Genomic DNA, 10,964 nt, shown 5'->3' on the forward strand with positions numbered 1-10,964 from the left:
GCGCTTGCTTCAGCAGCACATATACTAAAATTGGAACGATACAGAGAAGATTAGCATGGCCCCTGTACAAGGATGACATACAAATTCGTGAAGCATTTCATATTTAAATAAATAAATAAATATAAATATAAATATAAATATATATATATATATATATATATCAGGGCTCTCATCAGTCCACAAAACTTCCAAGAGTGCTGGATTATGACCTTTGTTTTGACCCCATAAAGGTCTGCCTTATTCATTCCTTTTTTAAAAAAATTTATTTATTTATTTATTTTTGGTTGTGTTGGGTCTTCGTTTCTGTGCGAGGGCTTTCTCTAGTTGTGGCAAGCGGGGGCCACTCTTCATCGCGGTGCGCGGGCCTCTCACTATCGCGGCCTCTCTTGTTGCGGAGCACAGGCTCCAGACGCGCAGGCTCAGTAGTTGTGGCTCACGGGCCTAGTTGCTCCGCGACGTGTGGAATCTTCCCGGACCGGGGCACGAACCCGCGTCCCCTGCATTGGCAGGCAGATTCTCAACCACTGCGCCACCAGGGAAGCCCCATCCCATTTCTAAATAATCATTGACAGATTTCCATGCTGCTAGGATGCGTCCCATGACCCCTCCCTTTGTTTTTCCCCAGTCCCTCGTGACTCATTCCAACCATCTTCACTGTTTGTTGTTTCAGTATCATTTTTCCCTGGTCTATAGCTCAGACCAGCTGTAATCCAAGCTTGGCCCAGTCTCAGGATCTGCCTCAACACTCTCTTTTGCTTTCATTTTAGCTATTGCAGATAACACAAGGCAGAATGTATTTCGCTTATTTCTTGTTACTTGCATTTCCCTATGCATCCAGTGAACCAACTTCTTGGGAGTGGATTCTATAATTTCTAACTCCCATTATTGACTTTTGCCTCCAGTAACTGATCACGGCATAGCTGCAGTTCTGTACCATGGTGAACACATGGCCCTCCAGGAATGAAAGCTTCATCATACCCCACCCTCTCTCCCAATCCCTAGAGACAGTGAGCGACTCATCTGCGAGCACGCCTTTCATACTCAAACCAACCAATCTGGAGCCCACACCACCCCCCTTACACTCTGGGTCACCCTCCCCCTTCCCTGATCAACCCCCCTTCCCTGATCACCCCAGAGCCAGTTAACAGACAGCGCTGGACAGCCCACTGAAATTATTCAAATTAGCCGATTCTAAGCCTACTTACCCCACCTTACCCATTCCCTCCTGCAGAAACCGCAATACAGGCTTTTGCCCATATTTCCCCCTCTGCCTCCTGACCAAGGAGGGAATGCTTCCCAATCCATTTTAGGAGACTGAAACCACCTGAAGTTTAACCCCATGTGGCCGTTCATGGCCTGGCGTGCCTCCAGTTTCTAGGGACTCTGAGTATAAACTTCTTCCTTCATGACGGTCATTTCCTGTCTGTGTGTCTTACAATACTTGATTAAAACAAATCCCAGGAACTCTACAATTGGAGCAGGATAGTTACAAACTGCTCTTGGCTTACTAACTGGATCCAACAGGCAGCAGCAATTGCCAGGAAGGCACTGCTGGTTGTTGGTGTGCCTGCCTCTTGTTGGCTTTTGCATCATATTGGTTTTTGTGGGGTTCTGCTAAGGAATCCCAACCTAAATTGTGGATCATGAAAAGCTGAGTTCTCCCTGAGCTGCTGCATAGGCTACAGTGTCAAGTGCCTGAGACTGAGTGCCGAGGGGCATCTTTCTCCATGGAGGCAAAGCACCCAGGGTCCAGGACAGAGTGCCTGGGAGTGTACAGGTAACTAGCTACATTAGTTTCTCAGAAAGGTCCCTACAGAGGGCAAGGAGTGACTGCCCTCTTGGTGCCATGAGATAAGTCTGATCCACTGACCAGGCAGCACTGACCATTGGTGGGGCTGACTGAGTCATTTATAGAAAGTGCCTGGTGTCTGGGATATTATATGCTCCTGGGGCACTTGATAAACCACCCTTTCCCTTTGAGCTTTGCTGAGTCAAAATTCTGGCCTGTTCTGTGGAGTAGTGGGAGAGTACTCCACTACCTGCTTTCTCGTGTGTCACGGGCCATTCGTGGAGTCAGTGTGAGAGTATTCTCCTCAAGGGACGATGGCACACTACAAACGTCATTGTTCAGGTGGCAAACCTCTTTGCCGTTGTCTGCTTGTTACTGTCACCATTCGTCCCCTGACCCAGTGGGATGTCAGAGGCCATCCCTGGAGACCAGTGGCTCAACATTTAATGAAACAGGAACATCTGGGTCTGGCTCTCCCCAAGCCCTTGAGAATGGAGTCCAATTAATGTTCACAGGCAGCAAGACTGGCCTGAGAAAGGTGTGATTATCAGGAATCCAGATCTCTCAGAAATGAGGGTTTGGGTTACATCACCAGATAAGCCACCAAGACCTGTTAAGGTGATAGCTGAGGATGAGGAAAATTTACAGTGGATACTGGAAGAAGGTGAGGATGGAAACTAGCTGCAGCCCTGAGACCAACTGCAGGCAACGGTGAGTGTAGTTTGTCTCACTAACCTTCCTTTTCTAAGTTATCTTCCTGCAAGACAAGAGGCCAACAGGACCCATGGAGGAGGTCTTTCCTGAGCCTGGAGATCTGTGTGGTGCAACAGATGGACTGTCGTGGCTGTGAGTGTATGCTGGTTGGAGGGTGTGAAAATGGTCCCTGCCTCTCCCCCTCCGGACCCACTGCCAAGCTTTCACTAGAGCCCCACGTCCCCGAGCCAAAGCCTGACCACAAGGCTTTGGGTAGAAAGGCAGGCCCATTCAGGCAAGATGTGGGAGTCTCCCTTTTGGCTTGAGAACTCCTCTAATGCTTGACTGAACCTTTCTTGGAACCGTGCTGCAGTCTGAGACCTTCCCACCCGGTTCTTCATTCTTCCCTCTCTCTGTGCACGGGTGTCTGGCCTGCATCTTGGTCTGAAGGCTCTCCCCACCTTCTCCTGCTCCCTGCACTAAAAAATCTCCAGCTCATCTGAGCCAGTCTTGGTATGTGCTTCTCGTGTGGTGACCCAAACAAATGCAGATGTGTTCCCTCCTTCTGATGCAGGATACTGGGGACTACCATTGTACTGTGATCTCCACCTGGTTTCTGTGGCCACCACCTCACAACTTATCCCACACTCAGACAGTGTAAAGGGGCATACTTTTTTAAATGTATTTTTAAAGTCTTTATTGAATTTGTTACAATATTGCTTCTGTTTTATGTTTTGGTTTTTGGCTGTGAGGTATGCAGGATCTTAGTTCCCCGACCAGGGATCGAACCCACACCCCCTGCATTGGAAGGCAAAGTTTTAACCACTGGACCACCAGGGAAGTCCCTAAATGGGCATTATTTGTTGGACTCTCCAACCTCAACAATATTTAAGGAAGTTTAAAATTTTTAATACTTTTTGCTATAAAGTTCTTGTGCATTTTTTGGTTAGATGTTATGATTTTTTTGCTGCTGTTATTATTGTATTATTTTTTCTAGTTGATTATTGCTAGTGTTGAGAAATGCTTTTGGTATTTAGAAATTTATCTTATAACTGGCAACTCTCTTATGAATTCCATGACTGTATTTTATGTTTTCTATATTGTCGACCATATAATTTGCAAATAGGATATGTAAATAATGACAGTTTTATCTTTCCTTTTCCATACTTTTTTTTGTTTTTTTTTGTTTTTTTGTTTGTTTGTTTGTTTTTGCGGCATGCGGGCCTCTCACTGTTGTGGCCTCTCCCATTGAGGAGCACAGGCTCCGGACGCGCAGGCTCAGCGGCCATGGCTCACGGGCCCAGCCGCTCCATGGCATGTGGGATCTTCCCGGACCGGGGCACGAACTCGTGTCCCCTGCATCGGCAGGTGGGCTCTCAACAACTGCGCCACCAGGGAAGCCCCATTTCCATACTTTTTTACTACTAATTTCCTTCTCTTGTCTTCTTATGTTGGCCAGAACTTCCACTACCATGTTGAACAGTCTTGGTATTGCTGGCATCCTTTTTTATTCCCAGCCTACTAAGAATGACTCTGGATTTGTTAAACATGATGTTTGCTATAGGTTTTTAAATAGCCTTTGCAATGTTAAGGAAATTCCTCTCCATTCCTTCTTTTTGTTTGTTTTTAAAAACTAAAAACTTTTTTTCTGCAATCAAAGAAGAAAAAGTACATTTTCTCCTTTAGGTCACTGATTTAGTGAATTACATGGATACACGTCTGCTCAGGATACACTGTTGTTATGAATACACTACATGATTTAGATAATGTGTCAGAGACAGCTAGCTCATCCTTTAAATTTATTTTCTCTTTCTTCTGTAGGAATATGACCCCCCAAATTTTGGGGGCATGCATGAATTCCCCTAAGGAAAACTATATCTCCCACTTTCCCTCACAGCTAGATATGGCCATGTGACTAAGTTCCAGCCAATTGAATGTGAGTGGAGATGAGGTAGGCAACTTCTAGATCAGGCCTTTCTAAAAGGAAAGTGTGATCCTCTTGCTCCTTCACCTCCTTCTGTCGGCTGGAGTGTGGATGTAGTGGACAAGGGGATACCCTAGGGATCCTAGAGCCAAAAGATAGGAGCCTGGAACCAGGCCAGCCCTAGACTATTATGTGAGTAGAAGTTCAATTTATGAAGCTCAGACATTCCATCAAGAATGGTTACTTCTATCTGAAGGTAAATGTTCAGTTATTAACAAGAATTCTGAATTATTTGCCTTGCTTGTCTTTGACGTTCGGCCATCTGGTCTCCCAAAGGCAGTGGTCAGAGCCGAGGTCTCTTTTGCGGTGTTTGGAGCCTGGAACCAGGCCAGCCCTAGACTATTATGTGAGAGAGAGATACATTTCTATCTTGTTTACAGCGTTGGGTGGAAGGGGAGGAGAGTCTGTTTCAGCATCCAAACTTGTATCCCAAATAAAACAGCCAAAACGGTTCTCTTAATATTTTGCTTGGGGGTTTTTCATCTATATTCACAAGTTGTACAGACTTAATAATTTTTACACACTCCTTACCTGGGTTAAACTTCAGGTTGTCTCAGTCTCTTAAAATGGATTGGGAAGCATTCCCTCCTTGGGCAGGGTGCTGTGGGTTGGCTGCTCAACACGCACCCCACCTCCCTCTCAGGGCGCCTTGCTGCACTGCCCAGGCTAGAAATGCAGACCTTCTTGCAGCCAGAGTTCTGTCTGTGACACAGGTTTGCAGTGAGATATGTCCAACAGGACCACAGGGGTGGAGGCCCTGCTTCCGCTGCTCTGGGTGGTAAGCACTCAAATGCCCAATAACGAGTTTGGCGAGTGTGAAGTAGCTGTGGGACATCAAGTTTCTGTAGCTGCAGATCTGGCAGCCTCATGGCACTGGAGCAGATGACTGCAGCAAAAGTGCCTTAGTATTTGCCCTTTTCTGGATTACCTGGGTTTACCCTCTTGACCTTTTTCGAGTTGTTTCTTTTTTAATTTAATTTGAACACAGTTCATTTCTCTTTCTTATTTTCTTGTCATTTCATTTAAAACAAAATTTCCCTCTAGGTTCTGCTTTAGCTGTGTCCCACAGTTTCCTCTATTAGTGTAGGGCTTTCATTATGATTCTTCTCTACTCGAAGTGTTATTTAATGGTTTGTTTTTAGTTTTCAGATACAAAGAATATTTAAAGCTACCTTTTTGTTGTTTTCCATGTATATTCTCCCTATTTCTTCATTTCTCTTTAAGAATGTCCATCTCTTTATCTCCTCCCAAGGTCTTCTAGGATGCTTCTGATAAAAGAAATGTTCACATTTTAAGGTATGGGGAAGTCATTCTGGCTTATACATGACTTAACTTGAATTTTATGCTAACTAGAACAGCCTGTCGGTGGCCTATCAAACATACCTTATACATCTGCTTTAATTATTAAAGAAAAGGGCACATTGACCAGAAGTAAAGACTGTCCATGTTAAAAATAAAGATTAAATGCCTCCCTTCCTGGGACACCAATGCTGATACTCCTTCAATGATAAGACCACTTCCCAGGTGCCAAAGCCATACTGACTCAATGTATATGTGCTGATCTGATTTTTTTTTTTTAAACCTTTAAGGAGTGTATCCCTGATTTTTTGATGTTCTTTGTTCTGACAAGACATAAAACTGAGCTAAAAACCATGGTTCTCCAGAGCCATTCCTCAGAGTAATCTGTGAGGCTGTCTTCTGGGCTAGAGTCCTCAGTTTGGCTCAAATAAAACTCTTTTCTATTCCTATTATAGATTTTTGTCCACAGTTCTTTGATTGTATCTTTCGATTTGCTAGTTTGTTGAATCCACGTTGTTACTCAACCCAGCTACTGAGTTCCTTATGTCAACAATGACAAGTTTCAGGCCCTGTATCTCCAGTTGGTTTTTTCTAACTGCTTGTTCTTTCTTCATATGTCCAGGATCCTCCCTGGTCTGAGGAAATCCTTTAGTCTGGCAGTCCTATGTGGCCGGCTTCACTAGCACAAGTTTTTCCAATATCCTCTTTGCAGTTCCCCGAGTCTCAGGTCCCTGAGAACCCACCCCCACCCCCGGCCCAGGGTCATGGCGGATCCCACCTGCCTGGGAAAGGGGGCCCACTTGAGCCTACTGTCAGCTTTTCCCTGATGGTGAGCCTGCTGTGGAGGAGACCACACCTCAGGACTGAGGGCCTGTCGGGTACATTTTAGTCCAATCGTTCCCCATTTTCTCACCCGCCCTTACCAGACCTGATTCACTCCTAGCTTCCTCCCTGCTCTCACTGCTGTGAGTGACCTGTTCTGTCTGCAAGCCCTGAGATCACTCAAGGTCAAGGAATTGAAAATTCAAATGCCTAACTTTAAAAATTCATTTTTCCTATTGGAATTTCCCTCAGTGTTTTCTCTCTTGAAAAAATTTAAACCTATAGAAGAGTTGAAAGAATAACATAATAAACGTCCATATACTCTTTTTTTTTGGCCGCGCCACGCAGCTTGCGGGGATCTTAGTTCCCCGACCAGGGATTGAACCCCGGACCCTCAGCAGTGAGAGTGTCAAGTCCTAACCACTCCATCACCAGGGAATTCCAGCACCCATATACTCTTGATTCAGATTCATTGATTATTAAACTTATGCAGGTGGTTATCTGGGGAGAGTGGTGCTCCTGGAGAGGACATGGATGCTGCTCGTCCTTTCCCTACACCTTGCCCTAAGGATCTCTTCCATCTGGCTGTTCCTGAGTTATATCCTTTTATAATAAACCAGTGATCTAGTAAGTAAAAAAAATACAATAAAATAAACAAAAAAATGAATAAAATTATGTGACATGATCCCCTCACCCCTGCTTATACAAAAGATAGCTTACTATACACTTTCTTTTGAACATTGCTTTAGTTGGATAAATAAATACTAGAAATCACCCCATATCAACTTATAGAGATCTTCCTCACTCACACACACACACACACACACACACACACACACACACACACACACACATATATAATACATATTATATATATAATCTTCTGTTCCATGAGTTCAATTAATCTACACTTACTAATATAACTGATACTTTGGTGTCAACTCTCTTATACCATGTCATATTCACTCTGTATTGTTTTATTTTTATATCGTTTCATTCGCTGTATGATTGGTTTGCTTTTGTTTTTGTATTTCTTTTGGAAGTGAGGGGGTTTGAATTTCAGTTCTAGTGATTATTTTTCAGTTAATTACTTCTATGAGGCCCTCAGGCCCTTGTCCTTATTTGGGTTTCTGCTATTTCATTTGCCAGCTCTGAATGCCATCTTTGGACGCCCACCTGTTTTGTCTGTGAGAATCAGTGAGCTCACTGTTCTTTCCCCTCGCTCTTCCCATCCCCCACTGTTCAGTTACTGTCATACAAGGTTTACATACATTTTCTCCACGCTTCGTCCCTTTTTTGTTTCACACTTTGACAAATAACATATTCCAGACAACAAGAGTTCTTTTGCCAGTTTCTCAAATCATCTCTTTGTTGAATAAAGCTCATCCTCAAGAAAGACCTGTGAATACAGTATTCCCTGTTCCTGTATTTTTAAAGCTTTTTTTTTTCTAGGATCTTAATACTTAAAGGATAACCTGGCTGCATACAAAGTCATGGGTTTATACTCTCGTACATTGAATTTCTTAAAAATGTTCCTCCCATTTGTCTTGCTTTGTATGATATTCCCAAGAAGTCTTTGTCTAACCCCAAAATCACAAAGATTTTCTTCTAGACATTTTATAGTTTTAGGTTTTACATTTAGGTTGATAATCCATATACAAAATTATGTTTATATATGGATCATCAACCTAAATGTAAAACTGTGTGGATGTCCAGTTGTTCCAGCACCATTTGTAAAAAGACTATCCATTCTCCATTAAGTTACTCTTGTACCTTTGTCAAATATCAATTGATCACATACATGTGGATCTATTTCTAGATTCTATTGTCTTCCGCTGTATGTCCATCCTTTAGCCAATAACACAGTGTCTACTATGGCTACTACTATAGCTTTAGAATAAGTCTTGAAATCAGTGGCAATGAGTGCTCCAACTTTGTTCTTATTTTTCAAAATTGTTTGGGCTGTTCTAGGTCTTTACTGTTCCATTTCAATTTTAGAAGCAGCTTTTCAATTTCTACAAATAAAATTGCTGAATTTTTTGGTGAGATTGTATGCCTCTATTGATCAATTTACAAAGAATTGAAATCTTAACAATATTGAGTTTTCTCATTCATGAATACTATATAACTCTTCATATATTGAGCATTTCTTTGATTAGTCCCACAGATATTTTGTAGTTTTCAGCATACAATTCTTACATGTATTTTGATAGATTTTTTTCCTAAGTATTTTACAATTTTCAGCACTAAATTCAATTTCCAAGTGTTTGTTGCTAGTGTGTACAAATACAACTGATTTTTTTTTGTATTTTGACCGTGTAACCTGTAACTTTGCTAAACTCACATTGATTTTAGTAATTTTTTGTAGAGTCTCTAGGGTTTTCTAGGTAGGACTACAATTATGTAGTCTGTGTTTTTTATCTTTATAATCTATGTCAGCAGTCCCCAACCTTTTTGGAACCAGGGACCAGTTTCGCGGAAGACAATTTTTCCATGGATGTGGTGGGCGGGCAGGGGGGAAAGGTGGGGATGGTTTGGTTCAGGTGGTAATGCAAGCGATAGGGAGTGGCAGATGAAGCTTCACTCGTTGGCCAGCTGCTCACCTCCTGCTGTGAGGCCTGGTTCCTAACCTGCAGACCGGTAGTGGTCCGCGGCCTGGGGGCTGGGGACCCCTGATCTATATGACTTTATTTTTTCTTGCCTTGTTACATTAGCTAGTACTCCCAGTACAGTGCTGAATAAAAGTCATGAGACTGGACATCCTTGCTTTGTCCCTGAACTTAGTAGAGAAGTATCCAGTCTTTCACCATTAAGTATAATGTAGCTGTAGAAATTTCATAGATTCCTTTATCAGGTTGAAGAAGATCTCTTGTTTCTAGTTTGCTTAGTTTTTTAATCACAAATCATAATGAATTTTGTCGAACGCATTTTCTGCAGCTTTTGACATGGTCATATGATTTTTATTCTTTGGTCTGTTGATATAGCAAATTACAGTAACTGATTTTATAATGTTGAACCAACCTTGCATTTTTGGGATAACTGCCTCCTTCCTTTGGTCATAATGTATTATCCTTTTTATACATTGCTGCATTTGTTATTTAGAAGTTGCATGTTTATTCAGAAGTTTTTTTAAATTTCCAAATATTGGGGAATTTTCCAGATATTTTTCTGTGAATTATTTCTAATTCAGTTCCTTTGTGGCCATATTTTCATGATTTAAATTCTTTGTTTCACGGCCCAGCAGTCTATCTTGGTAAATGTTCCACATGTACCTGTTTTCAGAATATGCATTCTGCTCTTTTCAGGAAAGTGTTCTATAAATGTTAGGCCAAGTTGATAGTGTTGTTCAGGTCTTCTTTATTATTACTCTGTTTTTTTTCCTGTTTAATTTTTAAAGAGTGTCTTCAAGTATAATTGTGAATTTCTCTATTTCTCCTTTGAATTCTATCAGTTTTGCATCATGTATTTTGAAGGTTCATGTATACATAGGATTGTTATGACTTCTTGATAAATTGATCGTCTTATCACTGACCCTAATTATCCCCAGTAATAATCCTTATAATGACATCTACTTGTCTAATATTTACATATCCAATCCAATTTTTTTAAAACTGGAATATGGTTGATTTACAATGTTGTGTTAGTTTCAGGTGTACAGCAAAGTGAATCAGTTATACATATACATATATCCACTCTTTTTTAGATTCTTTCCCCATATACGTCATTACAGAGTATTGAGTACAGTTCCCTGGGCTATACAGTAGGTCATTATTAGTTATCTATTTTATATATAGTAGTGTGTATATGTCAATCCCAATCTCCCAATTTATCCCCCCCAACCTTTCCCCTCTGGTAACCAAAAGTTTGTTTTCTACATTTGTGACTCTATTTTTGTTTTGTAAATAAGGTCATTTGTACCATATTTTTAGATTCCACATATAAGCCCAATATTCCTTTGATTAATGTTTCCATCCTCTTACTTTGAACCTACCTGTGTCTACATATTTAAAGTGTATTTCTTGGGAACTTCCTGGCGGTCCAATGGTTAGGACTCAGTGCTTTCACTGCCAAGGTGAGGGTTTGATCCCTGGTAGGGGAACTAAGATCCTGCAAGCCACATGGTGTGGCCAAGAAAAAGAAAAAAAAAAAGTGTATTTCTTGTAGAAAGCAAAGAGTTGGGTTTGCTTTTTTATCTAATCTAATAATTGGATACGTTTTGGGGCTAGCAATTGTGTTGTTTAGACCATTTACATTTAATGTTACTTAACAATATTGCTGGATTTAAAGCTACATCATGAAAGTTGTTCTCTATTTGTTCCATCTGTACTTTTTTTTTTTTTTTTTTTTTTTTTTTTTTTTTTTTTTTTTTTGCGGTTC

At 41.4% G+C, this 10,964-nt stretch overlaps 1 protein-coding gene and 1 non-coding gene across 2 annotated transcripts in view; one reads left to right on the top strand and one right to left on the bottom strand.

Moving 5' to 3' along the window:
* Positions 1-107, top strand: LOC112062296 (U6 spliceosomal RNA). The gene has a single exon (XR_002890658.1). It is a non-coding gene; the product is annotated as a U6 spliceosomal RNA (small nuclear RNA).
* A 5,522-nt stretch (positions 108-5,629) lies between these two features.
* Positions 5,630-10,964, bottom strand: part of LMAN2 (lectin, mannose binding 2) — a 46,658-nt gene continuing 41,323 nt past the window's right edge. Inside the window, exon 8 of the mRNA XM_007102875.4 lies at positions 5,630-5,734. Within this exon, the coding sequence (XP_007102937.2) occupies positions 5,724-5,734 (11 nt within the window). The 3' untranslated portion in view covers positions 5,630-5,723. The remainder of the gene's footprint in view (positions 5,735-10,964) is intronic.

This window comes from Physeter macrocephalus, chromosome 2 (genome assembly GCF_002837175.3).
Source record: "Physeter macrocephalus isolate SW-GA chromosome 2, ASM283717v5, whole genome shotgun sequence".
Classification (NCBI taxonomy): Eukaryota; Metazoa; Chordata; class Mammalia; order Artiodactyla; family Physeteridae; genus Physeter; species Physeter macrocephalus.